Source organism: Syngnathus scovelli, chromosome 8 (genome assembly GCF_024217435.2).
Source record: "Syngnathus scovelli strain Florida chromosome 8, RoL_Ssco_1.2, whole genome shotgun sequence".
NCBI lineage: Eukaryota > Metazoa > Chordata > Actinopteri > Syngnathiformes > Syngnathidae > Syngnathus > Syngnathus scovelli.
This window is the reverse complement of record NC_090854.1, coordinates 5,236,943-5,262,090: the sequence shown is the minus strand read 5'-3', so window position 1 is coordinate 5,262,090 and position 25,148 is coordinate 5,236,943. Positions and strand designations below refer to the sequence as shown.

At 43.7% G+C, this 25,148-nt stretch overlaps 1 protein-coding gene across 6 annotated transcripts in view; it reads left to right on the top strand.

Annotated features, from left to right (window-relative positions):
• The window catches only part of LOC137840518 (cobalamin trafficking protein CblD-like), a 51,662-nt gene that overhangs the window by 5,532 nt on the left and 20,982 nt on the right, over nt 1-25,148 (top strand). For 3 of the 6 annotated variants that reach the window (XM_068651587.1, XM_068651586.1, XM_068651588.1), the window contains exons 2-7: nt 2,559-2,595; nt 10,335-10,497; nt 10,678-10,886; nt 16,092-16,194; nt 17,832-17,962; nt 21,161-21,247. In XM_068651587.1, coding sequence (XP_068507688.1) covers nt 2,559-2,595; nt 10,335-10,497; nt 10,678-10,886; nt 16,092-16,194; nt 17,832-17,962; nt 21,161-21,247 — 730 coding nt within the window. The remainder of the gene's footprint in view (nt 1-2,558; nt 2,596-10,334; nt 10,498-10,677; nt 10,887-16,091; nt 16,195-17,831; nt 17,963-21,160; nt 21,248-25,148) is intronic. The other 3 variants (XM_068651589.1, XM_068651590.1, XM_068651591.1) reach the window with 3 other exon arrangements.

Sequence of the window (25,148 nt, the reverse complement as noted above, 5' to 3'; positions counted from 1 at the left end):
GGATAGGTTCCAGCATGCCCGCAACCCCTGTAGGGACAAGCGGCAGAGAAAATGGATGGATGGTCCTAATATCATCCATTTAAAATACTACAAATGTATTTACGACAATATAAGCGTAAAATTGATGTTCAGGTGTACATGGATGTAATTTGCTTAATCACGGATGAGAATTTTCCGCGGATCGGCGGATTTCCGTGTTTTTTTTGTCCGTCTGAAGTATCATTTTCGTGAATCGTGTAGATCCGTTGAGAATTTTTTTTTCATATATGAGGGAGCGGCTGGCAGCAGTATTGCGACAACATCCACCTTATTTTCGGCAGCATTTTGGCGCTACCTACGTCACATCATTTGCCTACTCATTTGCCTAATCAGCAAAAGTTTTTGCCAGCATGGCGAATGTTTTAGAGAAAAAAGATGAGGATCGTGCCAGGGAAATAGACAAGTCGAACGGGATCAAGAGCTGCTTAAAATGGGCATGGCTCGAGAGCAGCGTCATCTTACAACTCAGAACACAGTCCGAAATCACCTGCCTGACGGAACATGTCCGTAAATTAGATGTCCCGGGGAAGGTTTTGTGCATTCCTTGTCAAGATGTTAGAAGCTATGGAGATCGCGGCGCTAGGGACATTAAGGAACACATCGAAACAAAAAACTCAAAGGTACGTTTTTACTTTTACAAGCATGTGGGTTTAGAACAGGTATGGGCAAACTACGGCCCGCGGGCCACATCCGGCCCGCGGGACCGTTTAATCCGGCCCGCCAACCCTAAATAAATTGTATTATTAAACTTTTTTTTCGGTCATTTTGTCTGCAATGACTGCGTTTCCCCAGTAGATGGGGAACCACTCGCCTGCGCATTTACTACCGGAAGCCGTGTCAGAAAGCTCGGTGCACACTCACAAGTGCGTGTACGTACTCAGTAGTACGGAAATGGCGCACTCGCGCTCTATTTGTAGCAGTGCCGAATTTAGTGACGACAGCATTCTTGTAATTTGCGCGCCGAGTTTTCGGATACAGTTTTACGCTAAAGCCACCCACAAACCTTCCCCTGGAATCCTTCCATTAAAATGAGTCGCCCACAAAAAAGCAAGGTGGACACTGAGTGTCGAGTGTTTAAAAAGAGTGGCCAATTTGGCTCGACGTACGCGACGTGACGTTCAGCCACATGAACATCAACATCAAATGAACACTGAAAATGAAGGGGAGGCTTTCAAGTTTGTTGTAAAAAAATGCATTTTGAATATGATCTGTACAAATAGCAGGGATTGAAACTAGCGACCATTCTCATTTTCAAACAATGCAGGATGCTCAACGACACCTGTTTGTGACTAATCTTAACCTTTAAAGTTCTTAAGGCTTACTTTAAGGAAGTGTTTTCCGTTTCCTCACTTCTGTTACCAGGTGTTTGTGAGTTAAAACTCTGCTCTGATTTTCAGATACCCCTCACCGTGTTGCCGTTTTGATTACTTTATTTGGATGTATGCTTTCACCGATTCTTCAAGATGATATATTTGGTCAGAATGTTTGCCGTTTGATGTGATCTCATAAGATAAACATACATCTTTCATTAATCTGACCTGCCTGCACTGAAGTGATGGAGACTGTTATTCATAATAACAGTGTCATATTTTATGAGAATCACTGATAGCAGTTTTTTAGGGATGTTTTTTTTTTTTTTTAATGCTGTTAATAAATGCATTTGTTTTCAAAAAACTTTTTTTGAATATCCATGCTTTACTACCTACTAAAGGCCAAAACCTTTTATGCAATGACCTTTACAGGTCGTTTATATTACTTCACACAAACACTACATCCATCTGCTCCTGGTTCGGCCCCCCGGTCAAAATTTAGAACCCAATTCGGCCCCCAAGTCAAAAAGTTTGCCCACCCCTGGTTTAGAAAGTCACATGTTACATGTAAGCTAATGTTAGGCTATTGTCACAATATTGTTTAAGAATAAATCTTAAATTCTGCATTCTCCATTCTCATCCCTGTTAATACTGACATCTAAAAACATCGTTCACTGAAAAACTGTTCATGTGACGAAAACACAATGTGGCAATAGCTAATCTGTTTTAAGGCAGGTCACGCGAAGTGAAGTTAAGTATAAACGATATAGTTTGGCTTTTTGGACTGCATCTGACTGGTCCTAATTAAAAAAACACATACCGATCCAGATATTTTGGCCTGAATCAGATTCAATATCGATCCATTGGATCAGACCATCTCTGTTTCTTATCATGTACGTCAACATCTATGACACATGTACTTTTTTTTTTTTTTTTTAAATGATTTTTTTATTAATTTGGGTGTTAAAATAGGCCTCTGATACTTGTGGTGCTGCTTTGTCATCATGTCATGGTTTAAAATGGAAATTTCATATTCATGTTCTTCCATCCCTATGCTTGAAAATATTGACTTCTTTCAGCAGATTGACATGAGTAAAATATGTATATCCTTGTCTCTTCTAACACTGACATCATTTTGAGGCATGTCCTCCCAGATAATTTGATATGCTTGGAAATGCTTTCTTACTGACACTTTTTCTCACCCCACAGATACCCAACTGTAAACTGCAAGAGGAGTATGGCGACTGTAAGTTCAGTGCTTGTATCATTTTCATGACATTTAATAGGTACAACTAGGTGCAGAGGTGTTTGGACGATTGCAATGTTTTTTTTTATTTTGACCTTTATACACCACCACATGGATTTGAACAAAACATAAGATTGTCATCTCAAATGTAAGAGACTGCACAAAACTACAGCATTTTTGACTTTAGAATTGTTATTTTATGAAAATTGCCTCAGGTTTCAGAGAGGCCTAAAAAATTATTTAACATTACAGTTGGTAAGGTCTATTCAGGGGTGCTGGAGAGGAGGGTCCGTCGGGAGGTCGAACCTCGGATTCAGGAGGAGCAGTGTGGCTTTCATCCTGGCCGTGGAACAGTGGACCAGCTCTACACCCTCAGCAGGATCCTCGAGGGTGCATGGGAGTTCGCCCAACCAGTCCATATGTGTTTTGTGGACTTGGAGAAGGCGTTTGATCGTGTCCCTCGGGAGGTTCTGTGGAGGGTGCTTCGGGAGTAAGGGGTGCCGAGCCGACTGATAAGGGCGGTTCGGTCCCTGTATCACCGATGCCAGAGTTTGGTCCGCATTTCCGGCAGTAAGTCGGATTCGTCCCCAGTGAGGGTTGGACTCCGCCAAGGCTGCCCTTTGTCACCGATTCTGTTCATAACTTTTATGGACAGAATTTCTAGGCGCAGCCGAGGCGTTGAGGGGGTCCGGTTTGGGGACCTCAGCATCGCGTCTCTGCTTTTTGCAGACGACATGGTGCTGTTGGCTTCTTCAGGCCGTGATCTCCAGCTCTCACTGGAGCGGTTCGCAGCCGAGTGTGAAGCGGTCGGGATGAGGGTCAGCACCTCCAAATCCGAGTCCATGGTCCTCGATCGGAAAAGGGTGGAATGCCCTCTCCGGATCGGGAATGAGATCCTGCCCCAAGTGGAGGAGTTTAAGTATCTTGGAGTCTTGTTCACGAGTGAGGGGAGGATGGAGCGTGAGATCGACAGCATCGGCAGTAATGCGGACTCTGTACCGGTCCGTTGTGGTAAAGAGAGAGCTGAGCCAAAAGGCAAAGCTCTCAATTTACCGGTAGATTTACGCTCCTACCCTCACCTATGGTCACGAGCTATGGGTCGTGACCGAAAGAACGAGATCCCGGATACAAGCGGCCGAAATGAGTTTTCTCCACAGGATGTCCGGGCTCTCCCTTAGAGTTAGGGTGAGAAGCTCGGTCATCCGGGAGAGACTCGGAGTAGAGTCGCTACTCCTCCACGTTGAGAGGAGCCAGATGAGGTGGCTCGGGCATCTCATCCGGATGCCTCCTGGGCGCCTCCCTGGGGAGGTGTTCCGGGCATGTCCCACCGGTAGGAGACCCCGGGGACGACCCAGGACGCGCTGGAGAGACTATGTCTCTCAGCTGGCCCGGGAACGCCTTGGGGTCCCCCGGGATGAGCTGGATGAAGTGGCTGGGGAGAGGAGAGTCCCTCCTGAAGCTGCTGCCCCCGCGACCTGACCCCGGATAAGCAGAAGATGGATGGATGGATGGATGGATGGATGGATGGATGGATGGATGGATGGATGGATGGATGGATGGATTACAGTTGTACAGGCTCCGGCAAAATGATCTGACACATTTGCAGGTTTATTAAAATGCAAATAAATTAACCCGTTTCAAAAAAGGTTTTTTTTATTTTCGAAAAGTACATATAATGCCATCTTGTTTTGTTTCGTTTCATTTCTTTTTCGTGTTCAAATAATGTTATTTTGTTTCGTTTCAGTTGCTAACATGAATTGGACCAGTGAGCATCGCGCTTTCATTGTGTCATTTCATTTCATTATTAAAACGATCATTATTTTTTGCGACACAAGAAAATATAATGTAAACATTTTTTAAGGCAAATAAATTTATTTGAAACACTTTATACACACACACACACGTTGTACACATGAGTTCCCTTTGGACCAAACACAATTTTAAATTTTTTTAAACATAGTACAGCATATAAACATAATACATTGAATATCAACATTGTGTATTAATAATATTTTTTAATGTAGATCAATTACACAGCCCTAGTTGTACTCCAAAGAATAGTAGTTGATTAAAAAATATAATCATGAGAACATTGCACACTTCCAAATCAAAAAATGAAGAAAAAAATACAGTCTCCCATATTTGGATATACTGAAGCGAGAATGGGAAAGGGAATGATAGCACTCCCAGCCCCCTCGCTGGAAGTCCGGTGCTCCAAATTTTCAATTTTGACAAGCCGACCTCTGGGGGTTGTCTCAAAAGTTAGTAATCCAAAATTTATGTACACGGGCCGGGTGATTGGCAGCAGCATGACGCACATGAGCCAGCTGATTGGCAGCGGGATGTACGCCACTGAACGGTGGGTGGCCGCCACGGGCAAGTCCAGCGGAGATGATGCTTGCCTCATCAGCGTCATCAAACACGGTCAGCTGCGGGCAGAAAGCTTCCTAGTAATGGGGCCGGCCTATGCGCCAGCAAGTCCTGCAAACACCGACGCCGGCAACGTAGCTGGCCAATGAGACTGGCAAGTCTGGCGAAGAACGTGCTGCTGGCCGCCTCACTGGCATCAGTGAACGTGCTGCTGGCCGCCTCACTGGCATCAGTGAACGAGGTCGTTGTCAGGGAGTGAGCTCTGGCTACTGATTGATGACGGGGTGTCTGCAACACAGATCCCCCATGTCTGGCTGTTAAGAAGCTGAAATGGTTTTGCTAATGTCTTTTAGATTTTCACAAGTTAAAGTGAACAAGAGTAGTAATGTGAATATGAATTATCGTGGCAAATAATCATTTCAAAAACTTGATGACAGCAGAATGTGACAAGCCAAGCTGGGAAACAATACGTATTGCAATGCTCGCCAGGACATAGACAGGCTGAGATTGGAAAATAAAACATGAAGCGAACTCCAAAAGTGGGTGGACCATTTCAGTGGCAAATCAGCATTTTAAAGACTTGATAAAAACAGAATGGACAAGCCAAGCCAGTAAACGATACGTATTGCATTGCTTGTCTGCCTGCCTTAGGTGACATAGACAGGCCGAGTTTGAAAAGAAAAAAAGAGGAAGCAAACTCCAAAAGGGTGTGGACCAGTTTGTCATAAATCTTGTCTCCAAAAAGCCTTTAAATCTTCTGTAAATCTAATAAACTTCCTTTTACTTCTTAAATATCACTGCGTTCATCTGCTCTATGTAACTGAAATTGCTGATCTGTACAACCCATCCATCCATCCAGCCAGCCAGCCATCATCTGAACCGCTTATCCCGCTGTGTAAATAATCATTTTAAATTTAATGCTGGACTTGGACAACGCAATCTCACTCAAATTTCGTCTAAACATTCTCCCATGGGAAATAACTTGGGTTAACCTACTAGAATGAATCTCATTTAAACAAATGACATGTTTTGTCAAGCCGGTAAACAAACTCGCCTCTGTCTTACTAAAGAATGTACTAAGTGAAGACTGTATGAACATTTACCATAGATGGAATCTCGGTTTTATGAATACAGTAATCCCTCACTACATCGCGGTTCGTTTATCGCGGTTTCACTACAACGCAGATTTTTTTTCCCCAAATTAAAAGAAATCTAAATTCAAAATAAAACTTCTAAATTGAGGAATCATGGCACAAAAGTTGCCCACACGCCAGCAGAAGGCAGGAGGTGCCCCCACAATTGCAGTGTGAACACTTGTAGCTTTTTATTTAAAAAAATGGTTATAATAATAAGAGTTTTAAAACCATATTTACAGTGTTGTACCTTGTTATAGAAAAAATGTTAGAATAATAAGAGTTTTAAAACCATATTTACAGTGTTGAACTTTGTTACATATTTTTTTTATAACAATAAGAGTTCTAAAACCATATTTACAGTATGTACACTTGTACCTTGTTATAAAAAAAAATATAATAATAAAAGCTGTTCTAAAAAAATATTTACAGTATGTGTTGAGAATTCTCCATTTTATATGTTATTCAGCCGTGCTTTGATTTGAGGTAGGGTGCTTTATTTTGAAGGCCCTTTTCAGGCTATACCACTTCCTGTTTCACGTTCGTGTACATATGTCGGTTACAGTGGTACAGCAGTCATTGACGATGTAAGTGGGTCTCCGAACAAGTGACAAATGAACGATCACGTGTCTAACCCAGGGATGGGCAAACCTTTTGACTGGCGGGCCGAATTTGGTTCTAAATTTTGACCGGGGTGCCGAACCAGGAGCAGATGGACGTAGTGTTTGTGTGAAGTAATAGAAATGAGATGTAAAGGTCATTGCATAAAAGGTTTGTACTTTTAGTAGGTAGTAATGCATGGATATTCAAAAAAGCTTTTTGAAAACAAATGCATTTATTAACAGCATTAAAAAAAATATTTCACCCAAAAACTACTATCAGTGATTCTCATTAAGTACGACACTGTTATTATGAATAAGAGTTTCCATCACTTCAGCGCCTGCAGGTCAGATTTATGAAATATGTTTATCTAATGAGGCGAAATCACGTCAAATGGCAAACATTCTGACCAAATACATCATCTTGAAGAATCAGTGAAAGAATACATTCAAATAAAGTAATAAAGAAATCAATGGTATTGTTGGTCTCCCATTTTTGCTAGTGCATCATGGTCTGGAGTGAAATTTGTTGGGGTAATTCTTAGGATAGAGCCGAGGTGTCGGTCCGTTAACTTAGAGCTGTGACAGGCTTTGTTGACGTTCATGTGGCTGAACGTCTGCTCACACACGTAGGTCGAGCCAAATTGTCCTCTCTTTTTTTTTTTAAACACTTGGCACTCAGTGTCCACCTTTCTTTTCCTCGGGCCACTCATTTTAATGGAAGGATTCCAGGGGAAGGTTTGTGGGTGGCATTAGCGTAAAACTATCTGAAAGCTCAGCGCGCGAATTACGAGAATGCTGACGTCACAGCCCACACTCGAAATTCGGCACTGATGGAAATAGAGCGCTGAGTGCGCCGGGTCCGTACTACTTAGTACGTACACACACTTGTGAGTGTGCACTGAGCTTTCTCAAAGTCAAAGTCAGCTTTATTGTCAATTTCTCCACATGCCAAAGACACACAAAGAAACCGAAATTTCGTTCCCCCCTATCCCACGGTCACAAGACAAACAAACAAGTAAACAAGTATAACAAAAGCGTGCTGAATAAATAATGAATAAATAACACAACAATAAATAAATAAATAAGAGGAGCAGAAAAAAAAAGGAGCAAGTGCGCGTACAGCAGACATTCCCGAAAATAGCGCAACAGTGCCGCACGCTACGCAGAAGGGGGTAGCGTGTTCAGGGCCCTAACAGCTTGGAGAAAGAAGCTGTTGGCGAGTCTGGTGGTGCGGGAGCGCAGGCTCCTGTACCTCTTCCCAGAGGGCAGAAGGTCAAACAAAGAGTGAGCCGGGTGACTCACATCTCTGGCAATCGAGGTTGCCTTGCGAGCGAGATGGGAGGTGTAAATGTCCTTCAGGGAGGGGGGCGAAGCACCAATAATCTTACCAGTCGTATTCACTATGCGCTGCAGGGCCTTCAAGTTCTGTTCAGTGCAGTTACCACCCTAGACAGCGATGCAACTGGTGAGGACGCTCTCAATGGTGCCATGGTAGAATGTAGACAGGACTGCCTGAGGAGCACATGCATGCCTGAGCTTCCGCAGGAAGTACAGGCGGCGCTGAGCTTTCTTTGCCAGTGACGAGGTGTTTGCGGACCAGGAGAGGTCCTCGCTGATGTGCACCCCCAGGAACTTGGTGCAGCTCACCCTCTCCACCACAGCACCGTCGATGATCAGCGGCAGGTGTGTTGTGTGACCCTTCCGGAAGTCAACAATGATTTCCTTGGTCTTATTGACGTTCAGCAGGAGGTTGTTGTCCCTGCACCACGTGGTCAGAAGGTCAACTTCCGACCTGTACCGAGTCTCGTCGCCCTTCGTGATGAGACCCACCAGAGTCGTGTCGTCAGCAAACTTCACTATGCGGTTGTCGCTGTAGGTCGCAGTGCAGTCATGCGTCAGCAGGGTGAAGAGCAATGGACTGAGCACGCAGCCCTGGGGGGCCCCCGTGCTCAGCGTGATGCTGGCGGAGATTTTGTCGCCAACACGCACCACCTGAGGCCTCTGACAGAGGAAGTCCAGTATCCAGTTGCAGAGGGAGGTACTGAGGCCCAGCTCGTCGAGTTTGCAGATGAGTCGCTGCGGCACAATGGTGTTGAAGGCAGAGCTGAAGTCCACAAACAGCAACCTCACATATGAGTCCTTTCTCTCCAGGTGGGTGAGGGCCGAGTGGAGGGCAAAGCAGATGGCTGACACGGCTTCCGGGAGTAAATGTGCGGGCGGGCGCTTTCCCATCTATTGGGCAAACATAGTAATTGCAGGGAAAATGACCCCCCAAAAAAGTTCAATAATACAATTTATTCAGGTTTGCCGGGCCGGATTAAACAGCCCCGTGGGCCGTAGTTTGCCCATGTCTGGTCTAACCTTTAGGACAATTTAGTATTGCTCCAAATGTTCATTTACATTCCTTTAAAGTTCCGTTTTCGCGTGTTGGCATGATCGCGAATTAGGATCTTTCCGCTAACTCGTTAGCCTGCCCAGTACTTAACGTGTGTGTTATCCACCTACAGTCACATCTACATGTTACACGCACACACGTATAATATTTATATTTTCAATATTTATACAACATTTTCTGTGTTATTTATAGTATTAATATATTTACATGTTTGAAACAATTATTTAATGTAATTTAATAATAAAACATTCACTTAAATTTTTTCATATACATTTATTGACACACAAAAAATGTACAGATGAGAGGGTGACCCTACTTCGCAGATTTCACTTATCGCGGGTGGTTTTTGGAACCAATTATCCGCGATAAACGAGGGATTACTGTATTAGATAACTTTCTGCAAAAGGGCTACAAATTAATGACCACATTAGAGACCATAATCTTAACATGATTGGTCTATGTGAGACCTACTAGTTAATGACCACATTAGAGACCATAATCTTAACATGATGGGTCTTTGTGAGACCTGGTTAAAACCTAATGATTTAAGCTGCCGCTTAATGAGGCCTTGCCTCCAAACTTTGTGAGCGCTCATGTCGCATGTCCTCGCAAAAAGGGTGGGAGTGTGGCCCGTAATTTCCTAATCCGGTCTCAGATTTATTCATCGCTTAAATAATGCATTTGAAACAAAAAAAGTTTTGCAAAACTTGCTCCACAGATGATAGAGATGTGTTGATTGATGACTTGTTGACTCATGTTAGCTTCAAACTGCACTCTGGTGAATGATGCCTTCCTCTTACTATCATGTTGCGAAACATCCATCTAGCCATCATCTGAACCGCTTATCCTCATGCTCGTCGAGGACGTGCTGGAATCTTTCCCAGCTCATTTACGGGCAGTCGACGGGGGACACCCTGAACTGGTTGCCAGTAGGGCACACATAGACAACCATTTGCCTACTAGCTGTGTTTTCGTGGTGTGTCAGCTCCCCTTAAAACATTAAGGAGAATATTGTACACAAGTGGACTGAGCTGAACATACACAAAACATTTTATACACACACGTATATCATTAAAGGCGTTACACCCTCACACAACAACAACTTCGTGATTTGGCCGAGAAGGTACCAAGTCGGTGACAACTCCCTTTAGGACATCTGCTATAGTCTCAGTGCTTGGTAATTTTTTTGAAAGGCCTCTTGTGTTTTAAATGTGTTTGTTTGCAACTAACATAAACTAGGTGTGCTTATTCGATCAGGTGTTGTACAGTAAAACCAGGCTGGCAACCTATCTCCCTGGGATTAATGGTCTGGTGCATCACTTTGCCAGCACCATGGGTTACTCTACTGTTGGATCCTATGGCTCTGGTGATCCCCATGCTGCAGTAGCTACATCCATAAATGGTATGGCTTGCCATTTTCTCTTTCACATTTTAAATCGTGAGAAAATTAAAAGGCCGCTGTATTGACTAAGTGCTTTTTGTTCAGAATTTGAGCAAATTTCTGGACCAGATTTAAAAAAATACTGTTATACTACTGAAATACTGCTTGTTTATTTACAGTTGCAGTTGCTTTCTGTTTCAGGACCTCTTAGATTGCAGCATGATGAGACCATGAGTCCTTCTAATGTTAAAGACCACCTCCACTGCATGCCTGGTAGTGTGGGGTTTGAAAGTAATTTGAAGGTTTCAAAACAAAAGAGGATTCTGACAGAAAAAATGATCCCTGATCCGCTGCCTACCCCATCGAGACCTGAGAGATGTATCTCTGGACTGCTTATCAAAGATTTTTTTGTAAGTATAGCACAGTGGTGGTCTGTTTGGGGTTCACTGTGTTATGGGGCGGTAGGGTGTGTAGAGTGTGGGGCTTTGGGCGTTTTGTTATATCATCGCCCCCCCCAGACCCCCGGCTACTTTTCAGTGTTTTTTTCACATTTGCCATTCTCATCCCTTCATGGATTATCTGACAGTGGCAAAGATGGTGCTCTCTGGGATGTTTTCACTTCCTCCTTTGCACAATCCAAGGCAGATTTTACTGGGTTTGTCTGCCTCATTTCCTCTATGACATTGTAGGGATTCATCCATCCATCCATTTTCTGTACCGCTTTGTCCCTACCGGGGTCGCGGGCGTGTTGGAGCCTATCCCAGCGGTCATCGGGCAGTAGGCGGGGGAAACCCTGAACCGGTTGCCAGCCAATCGCAGGTGTTTCTTTCTGGTCTGACATATTTGTATATTTTTTAGCCGAGATAGCATTTACTTGCGCAGCAAACTTTTTGATAGATTAAAAGATGTCAACGGCAGAAGACTTGTCCATACATACATAACACGTAACAAAATAAATCCCCTCACAATATTTATGAACATGTCTTGTAAACAAGCACAGTAGTCAAGTTAACCAGTAAGCTAATGCTAGGGTTAGCGAGAAGCTAACGAATGCATTTAACACATTAGTGTGTTCCCCAAGAATAATACTGCACATTCATTGCAATTCATCTGATACAACTACCGTATTTTCTGCAACATAAGGTGCACCCAAAAGCCTTCAATTTTCTTAGAAAACGGATGTGCACCTTTTAATAAGATGTGCCTTTTGTGTGGACCAAATTCCAAAATCTGTAAAGTTGTTTTGTGTGGTTTCTGTAATGTACAGGTGAAATATGAAGACCCGATGAACCAATCAGAGGACATTGTTTTACATAGGTCGGGGCAAAAAACAATCAGAGGATTTGACTTAACACGTAAAGGAGTACATACCTCCGCCGCCATTGGTAAATAAGTACTATCGTTTGTGCAAATCTGTAAAGTTGTTTTGTGTGGCGTCCGCCACACAGAAACGTAATATACAGGCAACCGATGAACCAATCAGTGTACATTATGTTTTACGTAAGTCAGGGTGGTAAACCAATCAGAGGACTGGACGTAACACGTACATGAGTACGTACCTCCGCCACCACTGATAAATAAATATTATCGTTGGTGCAAAGCATTAGGACCCTCGAAAATGGCATAGACAAAGAGACATGTCTACGAGGCACGATTAGAGGTTTCTGGAAAGCCAGGATCATTGCAGAAGAGCAATGTGACAACGACGAGACAATGACGAGAGGGAACTTTGCATGTTTAATGGCGAACTTGCCGAAGTGTTTAATTTGGATACAGAAGATGACGACTTGGACAGATTTGCGTGTGAATATCAATTAACAATAATGTGAGTACAGTGGAGTAGATCGTTAAACAGTAGAATAAAGTACAATCAAACTCACTGTCTTGCTCCTGTGACGTTTTTTTTGTATGTTATGGCATGCATGCGCCCTATAATACGGTGCGCCCTATGTGTGGATTAAATACAAAATAGACCCCGGAATTGAGTCTGCGCTTTTCAACGTGAAGCGCCTTAGGGTGCAGAAAATATGGTACTCAAAATACTCTCACAAAAAGTGAAAAGAGTGCACAGCTCTAAAATCAGCAGAAAGACTGACACTAACGCTATAGAAACAAGTGCATCATAGACACGCAATAATATGAAAATGAAATACAGTTGTTTATTTTTGCATCATGTCAAGCTTGCCACTTTACTGGGTCGGTCATTTCCATAGATTGGAAGAACTGAACCATCAACAAAACAAAGTCTTTTGGCGAATCCTTCTCTATACCAGGGGTCACTAACACGGTGCCCGCGGGCGCCAGGTCGCCCGTGGGCGCCAGGTCGCCCGTGAGGATTGCATGAGTCGCCCGCAGGACTGTTCAAAAATTAGCTCAAATAGCGGCACTTGTCAGCAAGCTGCATCTATTTATTTTACAGTCAAACCTCGGTTTCCGAACGCCCCGTTTCTCGAACAAATCGGAATTTGAACAAAAAATTCGAGATTTTTTTGCTTCGGTTGTTGAACAAAATTTGGAGGTCGAACCTCGCGAAATGAGCCAGGAGGAACCGAGAAAACCCGACCGCGCGGCCCGGATGCCGACTGACTCCGTAGTTATTGTATTTTCGTTACTTTTAGGATTGTATTAACCCCTAATCATGCCTCCAAATAAAGTAAGTGGGAGCAGTAAAGCCACCCTAAAACACAAAGACGCTCTTAAAGCAATGCGACAGTGAGCGCCCGGCGCGCTGCGGTTGCGCGATCGGACAAAATTAAGCTCCCTGCGCACTTAGGTCCACTTAAATTCTGGAAAGTACATCAGGACTTTAAAAATATTTTCTGAATTTCAGCAACGGCTCTGTCACAATAATGCGACCAGCGCGGTGCCGTTGCGCGGTCGGCGACGCGCTACGGTTGCGCGTTCGGTGGTGCGCTGCAGTTGCGCAATCGGACAATAATGCGCAAACAAAAAAATGCTTAAAAAAGGGTTTTTTTATTAGTCTTGGAACGGACTAAAAATGTTTCTATTATTTGTAATGGGAAAAATAGATTCGGAATTCGACCGATTCGCTTCTTGAACGGATTGTGGTCGAAAACCGAGGTTTGACTGTATTTTTGCTATTCTTGTTAAAATCACACTTACATGTGAACTGGAAATGACAATAATAACACACAGCGAAAGCTAAATTGAGCAAATTGGCTATTTCAGAAGTGTGTGTCAAAATGGTAGCCCTTTGCCTTAATCAGTACCCTGGAGGTAGCTCTCGTTTTAAGAAAGGTTGGTGACCCCTGCTCTATACTGACAAAAGATTTCTGTAACAGTTGTCCTTGAACAAGCAGGACTTTGCCCACAGATGTGGGAACACTGCTTGAATAATGAAATTTGACCAGGCACTTCTTTGAGGTTCTGATGCTGGGGGACGGTGGAATGAGTCGTGTGGATTGATGCATCCAACAACGTAACATTTTTATCTCTCCACTTCGCCATCCTTGACTTGTTTGGACTACAAAAGTCACTCTGAGTAATAAAGATGGCCGATTTGCCAAACTGTTTGGCCACACAGTTTAGCCACACTTGTTTGGTAGTCCTGCCCCAATGGGTGTGATGTAATTGATAAAAATACGTAATAGAAAACGGAGAAAACTAAAGTAATAAGTAATAAAATAGCCCCCAAACAGATCATAAAAGTATCTCTGCAGCACATGTAGGGATAGATTAAACTTTTCTACAATTTTGGAGACTCCAAGTACACAATAAAATGAATATAAAAGCTAAAAAGTGGATTTTCCATGATACGTCGCAAAACAGTAAAGCAGGTCCAACATTGGCACTTGTATGATAGGACTATTAAAAGATTATGTCAGTACTACAAGTTCCCCTAACAAAATAATTCAGAAGTGATTTGACAGTATTTTGGAACGGAGTTGCGGTGGACTTACTGACGCCCACTTTTTACATCAGCCTTACGATGTCAGTGAAGGAAGCTAAAGGATATTACCCTTGTTTTCTGACTTGCTTATTATACTTAGTCAACGTCCTGTTGTTTTGGAATGCACTATTTGTTGCATCTACTATCTACAATTCTAGATGTGTGGTAGTCAGGTGTCGCAACACGCCGAAAGAAAGGATCAACGTAGCTCTATTCACGAAAGATAAAAAAGTAGGCTTGTCGTTCAGCAAAGAGGCTCGCCATGGATCGCATCAGCCGGCCTGCCGCTAAGCAAGGAGGCTCTCTGCTTGCCGCGGACCGCATCAACCGGCCGGAAGAGACTTTTCGTGGACAAACAAATGGAGTTGGCCAGCCCGCTGTAGAGCGAGGAGTCCCTCCGTGAACCCCGTTAGCCAGCCAGCCGCTTAGCTACTTACTCACTTCAAGCTTGTACCGTATTTCCGGACTAAAATTGCTCCGGAGTATAAGTCGCACCAGCCATCCATCCATCCATTCATTTTCTATACTGCTTGTCCCCACGGGGGTCGCGAGCGTGGTGGAGCCTATCCCAGCAATCATCGGGCAGTAGGCGGGGGACACCCAGAACCGGTTGCCAGCCGATCACAGGGCACACAGAGACGAACAACCATCCGCACTCGCACTCACACCTAGGGATAATTTGGAGTGCTCAATTGGCCTACCAAGCAAGTTTTTGGGATGTAGGAGGAAACCAGAATGCCCAGAGAAAACCCATGCGGGCCCGGGGAGAACATGCAAACTCCACACAGGGAGGGTCCGAGGTGGAATTGAACCGGCACCCTCCTAACTGCGAGGCGGACGTGCTAACAGTGTGCCACCGAGCTGCCCCACAGCAGTCATAAAATAAATAAAGAAGAAAAAAACAAACATACAAGTCGCACTGTACGATAAGTCGGGGGAAATTTATTTGATAAAATCCATCACCAAGAACAGAAATGTCATCTTGAAAGGTAATTTAAAATAAAAATAGAATAGGCAACAACAGGCTGAATAGTACGTTTTGCTAACGTTAGATAAACACATAAACAAGGAACTGAGAATGTGCCTGACGTAACATTTTAAGACGTATTCAAATAACTATAGCATAAATAACATGCTAACAAGTTTATCGAACCATCCGTGTCACTCCAAATCATTAAATCCAACGAAATCTTCATCCTCTGTGTCACTTACAAACAACTCCGCTAACTCCGGAAGTAGAAGATGCAGCGCTTCCTCTTCTACGTCGTAGCCCAGTCAATGACTTGACATCAGATACACTGCATTGTGCATTAAAATAAACCAGGGAGTTATTTTATCAAATACAAGACTAGACACAAAAATTGAAGCACCAGATACTTAGCAAACTTTAGGATATTGCTCTCTTTACCCATCAAGACCTAAATGTAAGAGCCACGGAGTTACACTTTAAGTATTACTGTACAAAATATTATACAAACTTAATGGTGCAATTTGTCGGTGGCTATCTGAATACTTAAATTTTTGTTGTGAAAGCTAATGTGATACAACATAATATTGTAATTGGCAGTGATATGTGATGTTGGAATACTAATCATCTGGAACTAAAATTTGGAATCACAGTGAAACTACCCTGAACAAAAATCTAAACCTTAACACTTTTGTTGTGTATGTTTTTGCATGTGTGGTCTCATTAATGAATGTGCAGCACGACCCAGCTACGAATCACAGCACCCGTGAAGAAAACCAGGATTTAGACAACTCATCTGTGGAGTGCATCATACAGTCATGCCCCGAAAAACTAAAACAAGGTAATTCACAGAGCCTACACTATAAACGTAACGTTCTCCTAAAATGTAGTTTATGATGTATAATATGTACCGTATTTTTCGGACTAAAAGTCGCCATAAAATGCACAATAACGTGAAGAAAAACATATATAAGTCGCTCCGGAGTACAAGTCGCATTTTGGGGAAAATTTATTCGAAAAAATCCAACACCAAGAACAGACATGAACGAGCAACAACAGGCTAAATGATAGATATGCTAACGTGACATAAACACAATTGAAGAGCTGAGAACGGGCCTGACGTAACATTCAGTTATTCAAATAACTATTACATAAATAACACGTTTATAAAACCATCTGTGTCACTCCAATTCATTAAATCCAGCGATCGTCCTTTATGGAAACGATGCTGCGTATGCGCCGCCCCGCTGATGTCTAAATATTCTAAATATTCCACAGGCCCATATGATGATATATAAATTATATATCAAATAACTATTATATAAGCAATAATATTATCAAACCATCTGTGTCACTCCAAATCATTAAATCCATCGATCAAATTCCTCGTCCTTTGTCAACAACGCCGCGCGTGAGCCCTGACGTCAGCCTCATCTTTATTCCACAGATCTAGTATATAACTATATTATAGCGTTAACAAAGTACAAGGAAAGACGTGGGTTTGGTAAACGTCTCTTTATTTAACAAAACAAGAGTTCAACGAGCCAACAACTACGGAACTGTAACGATAAAAACATATACAAGTTCTTATACGAAATAAAATATATCATATAACTATAACATAAATAGTTCACCGCCGTGTGATGGTGAACCGGCGTCGACTTCCAGGTGTGTGGCGGTGTGGACTTCCATCCCTGGAGGTGGCACTTCCAGCCACGAAGGTGGAAGAGAGCTCCATAGAATAGGACCGGGCGTGCGTAAAAGCCATGTCCGAGCCCCATCCACCGTCCCCGGACAGCCACCCGGCCGAGCGCCGGCCCCAGACTTCCATCCACGGAGGTGAAAGAGAGCTCCGTAGAGTAGGACCAGGCGTGCGTAAAAGCCATGTCCGAGCCCCATCCACCGTCCCTGGACAGCCACCTGGCCGAGCGCCGGGCCCCGACTTCAATCCACGGAGGTGAAAAAGAGCTTCGTAGAGTAGGACCGGGCGTGCGTAAAAGCCATAATAGTTTTTCAAACCTTCTGTGTCACTCCAAATCCTTAAATCCTTCAAACTCTTCGTCCTCCGTGTCACTTACAAACAAAGCCGCTAATGATGCCGGTAGTACGTGGGGCCCTTCGTCATCTTCATCATCCCTTGATCGAATATATGTCCTTTATGTAAGCAACCGCCGCGCCTCGCCACTGACGTCACTTGAAATTCAAATTACAGTAATCCCTTGCTACATCGCGGTTCGTTTATCACAGTTGAACTTTTTTTTTTTTTAATTTTGAAAATTTGTGAAAAAATTCACGTATATTCATGTCTCTGAATCAGTGAAAATGTATTAGAATTGGTTTTCTCCTGTTTACCTTCACTTGTCATGTTACAGAACCCCACAGACAGCCATCCCATTTTTGAGTTGTTTTGTTTTTTACAACAGGAATATCATATATTCCTAACTGTTGGTGATTTCTCTTAAATATTGTGATAACCAGATCTGCAATACCTGTTTCCCGAGGCGTCAAGCTCTCATGTGACAGTGATCACCGTGACACAAAAGACTAAGAACGAAATGACAGCATGGTGTTTAGCAGTGGAAGAAGAGCGAGACCACATGCTTGACAAGGTGAGCTATCTTAAACATGGAGACACTGGAAAAAATGTAGATACCCTTTAAACAAAATTGTCACTGAATTTAAAGAAAGCAAAGAAAACATTTCTTAAATCCTTTTGTGACTGAACAGAAAATGTTCTTACACCATCCATTTCCTGTACCGCTTTTCCCCACGGGGGTCGCAGGCATGCTGGAGTCAGCAGTCAGCCAGTAGCAGGGCACACACAGGCGAACAACCATCCACACTCGCGCTCACCTACGGGAGAATATGCACACACAGAGAGGGCTAGAGGTAGAATCAAACTCACAACTTCCGAATCATGAGGTGGACGTGCTAAACAGCTCGCCACCGTGAGAAATTCAAGATGTAAGATCTATTTTGTCAAAAAACAATGGGGAAGTGCAGTTGGGCCTTACAATAGGCTTGAATGCCACAGGTCGCCGGTCATGGCAGCATAATCAAGTCGCAGGTGAATGTCCTCATTACCAACCAAAAAAGGCAGTCAGCAACGTTGTCCTGGACAGCCATGTGCTGGATGTCTGTAGTGAACTCAGATATGGCAGCAAGTTGGCATTGTTGCTGATCAGACCATGGCTTTAATGTCTTGGCCATGGCAAATGTTTGTGGTCCACAAAGGCAGTGAACTGGTGGGCCTCCAAGAGAAACCAGGGATTAAGGAAAAGGCCTAGGAGCACTCTGTCAAAGGTGCTGTACTACCTGACATTGACACAGAGCTGCCTGCCACTGATTGCCAGGTCCCACAACCCACTGCTCACACTACAATGTCTGACGATGTCAATTCAAGTCGACAAACAAAAACGGCATGTCACACAGCATGCATTCAGTGCATAAGGCACTGAAATGTCTGTGCTGCCCCTTTGAGGCTGAGAGGCATCCATAGAAACTCAAACGCGCAAAGCTGTGATGACTGCTGTTTTAGATACATCCTGTGGGTGTACTGGTAACTGATTGTCATCGTTTATCAAATGTATCTTGGAAAAGATGGTGGCCCCCGTCAGGTAGGCAGAGAAGTCCTTGTATTTGCAAGACGGAATACCGGTTGGGGCTTGTGGCCAGTGTTCCCTCTAAACTGCGCAGCTGCGCAATTGCGCACTGGTCGCGCAATCTCTGCGCTCAAAAAACTCCATGCTGCGCACAAAATAAAATTCCGCATAAACTGATTGATTAATATTTAATGTTAGACGTAATCTAATCTAATTAAGTGGATGAATTATTTTCTTCCTGTGCCTTTTTGTAGTGTAAATCAGTAATTGACAGGTGTCCAGCCAATGATATGATATGGTTCACTTACGTTATATAGCCAATCATAGGATTGAAAGTGACTGAACATGTGTCCTGCCGCGCAGGTTAGCTACGTAGCTAACGACAGTGCGGCGGAGTCAAGCGATGCAAATGCTAAATTAGCTAATCATGGCAAAACGAATGAGCAGCGACACACCCACTCGCCAAGCCAAAATAAATAAGAGATGCAGCAGTTCTTTTAAGATTGAATGGCTGTCGGAGTGTGTGCAAGTACAAGAGGGAACGGTGAAACTGGGTGAGATTTTCTCTTTTTCGAATGAGAAAGGTCTCCTCTGCAAAACATGCAGTAAAGCCAAAGTGGCGGGCGAGTATACGGAGGGAAAAATATGGAAGGAATGGAAGTTGGACTACCTCAAGCGTCACATTCAGCAGAAATGTCATTTGAAAGCAGTTGGAATTGTACACAGACTCAAAATGGGACAGGGGATCGGTACATTATTGCAAGAGAGCGCAAAAGACCGACAGAAAAGGAACGAGCTGTCACACAAAACAAAATCCGACCCCGAGCAAGTTAAAGTTCTCATTGACAATATTTTATTTATTTTTTAAATCTGTCAATCAATCAACCAATCAACCAATCAATCAACCAAAATTAATTAATTAATTAATTAATTTGGTGTTGCACACAGTGGTCCACAGTGTGCACAGGGAGCTTGTGTGTTTGCACAGACACTTGAAAAATTAGAGGAAACATTGGTTGTGGTATATTTCAGGTGACAGAAATAACCAAAGGGCTGCCGACCGCCATCGGGTCATCATGTGCTAGGGGGAAGCCCATGTGCTGTTCGAGTGGCAGACTATACCAAGGAGTTTCATGGTAGCCAACTGCTTTTTGGCAATTGCAAGTTTGGCAGAGTTAAGGCCCTGCACACGACTATAGACTGTTGGGCCTACAATGGTGATGTGGTGCTTCACGCCAAGCTTAGCTACAGCTGTCAAGAATGGACAACGTGTGGTTTGGTGAAGTCATGGAACTCAGTGAGCAGGTATTCATACTAGTAGGTAGTCTATTTGATAGGCAGAGTGTGCCAGCCCCTCCAAGCATGCAGGGGTACATAGCAAAAGAGACCACATCAATAAGGTGGGAGTTTGTAACATCCACAAGCAGGTTAAAGGCACAGAGAGTCCGCGCCCATCACTGACGTTGAAACAGAGGCCATTTCAAAGTCCCAGCCCAAACGCTGTCTACCAAAACACACTTCCACATACCTGGTGCCATAGGTATGTAAAACGTGCCATTTGTAGCGTCCGTTTGACGACCTTGTCTGCCAGCCATCGTGTCTACAGGCTTTGCCAGCAAGATGCTGGGAGAGTCGAAAACAAAAAACAGCTGAACTTTTCTGCCTCACACATCAACTTGGGCTCCTTCCCTGCCAGAGAGATAACATTCTCTAGAGCCAGCTTCTGTATCCGGCTGACACACAGCTCAAACCGCACCTGACCCCTTTGTCGCAGGTGGTGAGCCTATGGGAAAGGTATACACATTGTCCATTCAGCCTCCATGGTTTCAGGCCCGCCCGGCCACCGGGCGCTCGCCAATGAGCTCCACCTCCAGGCTGAGCCCCAGAGGGGGCTAGACCCGCGTCCAGGGAAGGGAAAACTACATCCATTTGTTGTATTCATCATAAGGGATCTTTTAAGCCATGCTTTGTCTGGCCCCTAACCTAGGACCTGTTTGCCATGGGTGACCCTGCCAGGGGCATAAATCCTCCAATAACGTAGCTCCTATGCTCATTGGCATGCGCAAACCCCTCCACCAAACGCATGTAGGGAACATTACATATAGTAGATTGGAAATTGATAACTGTGGGGTTCAAAAATAAAACTGCCCATCCGAAGGGCAGGTGCTTGAGCAAATACACAAAACTAAACTATGACCTTTGTAGTTTGTAGATGGAGCGAAGGAGATCTGCTTCATTCTGCATAGAGAAGGATTCTGGGCAGACTTCATAGATCCGTCCTCAGGCCTGGCGGTAAGACCATGTATAAACGAAACTAAACTAAACAGCATTTTATTAAAAAAAGAGGCAATGCGTTGATGACAATATCAGGCAGATTGAGTACTATGTGAACTGGATGGAAGAGAAAATAAAAAAACCACTTAGTCTCTGCCACTGTGTTCGGCCACACTTTCTGACTTGTGAGTGACTGTGTAGATGAGGTTCTTACGTGAACTTCCCCCTTTCTGAATCAAAAACAATCCTAGCTATCCGTAACACTGTAATAAAGCAATCATAAAGATCAAGTACTTATTATTATGAAACACCTTTAAATTGGTCATGAAAATTCATCAAATCACTAGCGCTAAGGTTTACGCGCAAGTCATTTAGCTTCGTATGGTCCTTATATCATCCATTTAAAATACTACTTAAAGAGAGTCAGCTTTATTGTCAATTTCTCCACATGCCAAAGACACACAAAGAAACCGAAATTTCGTTCCCCCCTATCCCACGGTGACAAGACAGACAAACAAGTAAACAAGTATAACAAAAGCGTGCTGAATAAATAATGAATAAATAACAGAACAATAAATAAATAAATAAGAGGAGCAGAAAAAAAAGGAGCAAGTGCGCGTACAGCAGACATTCCCGAAAATAGCGCAACAGTGCCGCACGCTACGCATAAGGGGGTAGCGTGTTCAGGGCCCTAACAGCCTGGAGAAAGAAGCTGTTGGCGAGTCTGGTGGTGCGGGAGCGCAGGCTCCTGTACCTCTTCCCAGAGGGCAGAAGGTCAAACAAAGAGTGAGCCGGGTGACTCACATCTCTGGCAATCGAGGTTGCCTTGCGGGTGAGATGGGAGGTGTAAATGTCCTTCAGGGAGGGGAGCGAAGCACCAATAATCTTACCAGCCGTATTCACTATGCGCTGCAGGGCCTTCAAGTTCTGTTCAGTGCAGTTACCACCCCAGACAGCGATGCAACTGGTGAGGACGCTCTCAATGGTGCCATGGTAGAATGTAGACAGGACTGCCTGAGGAGCACATGCACGCCTGAGCTTCCGCAGGACGTACAGGCGGCGCTGAGCTTTCTTTGCCAATGACGAGGTGTTTGCGGACCAGGAGAGATCCTCACTTGAACATGTATTTATGATGATTCATATATTATGGGGGGGGTGATGACATACAGTGCCTTGCGAAAGTATTCGGCCCCCTTGAACCTTTCAACATTTCGCCACATTTCAGGCTTCAAACATAAAGATATAAAATTATTTTTTTTTGTCAAGAATCAACAAGTGGGACACAATCGTGAAGTGGAACGAAATCTATTGGATAATTTAAACTTTTTTAACAAATAAAAAACTGAAAAGTGGGGCGTGCAATATTATTCGGCCCCCTTGCGCTAATACTTTGTAGCGCCACCTTTTGCTGCGATTACAGCTGCAAGTCGCTTGGGGTATGTCTCTATCAGTTTTGCACATCGAGAGACTGGAATTCTCGCCCATTCTTCTTTGCAAAACAGCTCGAGCTCAGTGAGGTTGGATGGAGAGCGTTTGTGAACAGCAGTCTTCAGCTCTTTCCACAGATTCTCGATTGGATTCAGGTCTGGACTTTGACTTGGCCATTCTAACAACTGGATACGTCTATTTGTGAACCATTCCATTGTAGATTTGGCTTTATGTTTTGGATCATTGTCCTGTTGGAAGATAAATCTCCGTCCCAGTCTCAGGTCTTTTGCAGACTCCAACAGGTTTTCTTCCAGAATGGTCCTGTATTTGGCTCCATCCATCATCCCATCAATTTTAGCCATCTTTTGTTAAAAAAGTTTAAATTATCCAATAAATTTCGTTCCACTTCACGATTGTGTCCCACTTGTTGTTGATTCTTGACAAAAAATTAAAATTTTATATCTTTATGTTTGAAGCCTGAAATATGGCGGAATGTTGAAAGGTTCAAGGGGGCCGAATACTTTCACAAGGCACTGTACCAGCAAATCGGTGTGACTTCTGCTGTTGCCTTTGCAAGACCAGTTCAGATATGCGTTATCGCGAATTTACACGACATTCAGGTGTGTTCGGCCATCCGTGGACGGGGGGGCGGGGCAATGACATACCAGCTCTGCCGAACCCCTGAAGCCGACTCACCGAACCCCTAGGGTTCGATCGAACCCAGGTTAAGAACCACTGCTCTAACTTCTTTGCAAGAATCACACGTGAGACAGTTTGGCCATTTTACGCTTGCAAGCGGAGATGCCATCAGCACCCTTTTTCAAGCACAGAGATGCTTGAAAGCAGTCTGACTTAGACCTCTTGTAAGGGCATATTTATTGAGAGAAAACAGGGTGGGGGTGAGCGTAGACAGGTTTGGTGAATTCCCGGCATCTGGTCAAGTCTTAGCACTTTGTTTTACGATGTTGGGGGAAACAGATGAAGTTTGATTTTTTCCTCTGCAGCTGGTCAAGCAGGGAAGCAACTGGTTAATCAATATACTCTACAGTCACTGCTGTGCAATAACATCCTGCTCCCCACACCCTTTTTGAACTGTCTACACTATTTGCACTATGTGTCCTCTCTGCATCCATTGCAGCCTGGTCATCCTGGAAGAGGGATCCTCCCATCTGTGGTCTCTTCTCAAGGTTTCTCATTTCCCCTAGTTGGAGTTTTGAGTTTATCCTTGCCCTCCTGGGAGTTTAAGATCATAGAATATTTGTCATTTTTCACACGTCCTGAGTGTTATTAGTCACCTAAATGTTGAACAGAGGCTGTGATGTACCGAAGTCAATTTCCTTGTTTGGCACGCCCAAACATGGCGAATAAAAATTCTTGAATCTTGAATTTCAACATAATCATACGATCAAGATATTTTTTTCAACCCTAACACACTTATTTGAAGAAAGACTCTTACCGTCTAAAGGGGCTGTTTGACAATCATCTTTGAACACTTACACCCCTTAACATTTCCCAGGAAGGGACTATTTGACAAAAGAATTACTCATCCAAAAAAAACACCTACTTGAACAGGTATCTTTTTGAACAAATAATTTTTTAAACACTCTTTCCACCCCTGTGGCTTCTTTACATAAAGACATAAAAATTGTTCTTTCTGGCATTTACTGCAACACACAATATTGTGTAACTACAGTACATCTAAAACATAAATCCCAATCCTCGTGCTCAGAAATTTCAACAATCTACCCCTTGGAGGTAGTAGGCTGAAGTGTTTCTATTAAAAGAAGATATTCCGCTCACCTTATTTTTAGGCCCAGTCGAATTGCTGACATTTCCGTGAGGTTGGCGGCGAAGGAAAAGGAGCAGCGAGCATAAGACAAAGTGAAAGAGGAATTACAATGTAGAAGGCAGAAAATATCAAGCGGGTGACAACCAACTCAATGATGTGCATCCACGATGCCTGTTCCAAAGTAAAACAGAGGCAAATCCCGGATATGTGTGGACCTTCTTTCGAAACAACCCTGCCCATAAACCTGACTTTAGGCTTAGTTCACATTTCTTAGGACTTAGTTTGACTCTGTCCTTCTGGTACCTTTGCAAAACTGTCCTCAGGTGTTCAACATGGTCCTGACGACTTACTCTGAACTAAGTTCTCATCAAGGTAGGGTAGGCAAATGTCATCCCGCAACCCCCACAGACATGCTTTTCTGAAATATGGCCAGGATAGAACTAAGGTCAATTGGGATCCGCACCCATTGGTATAGACCTCAAGGCGTGATGAATGCTGTTAGTGGCTGACTTTCTTCATTCAAAAACCCTTTGGGTGACCCCTGATCAAGCACTGTAAACCACAAACTACCCGTCAGGGTATCAAGCATGTCTTGTATCGTGGGAATTGGGTGTCTGTCAGGTGCTGATTAAGTTTGCGGTAGTCTACAAGGAGTCTAAGCTCTCCCGATTTCTTTCTTACACGCACTATTGGTGAAGAGTA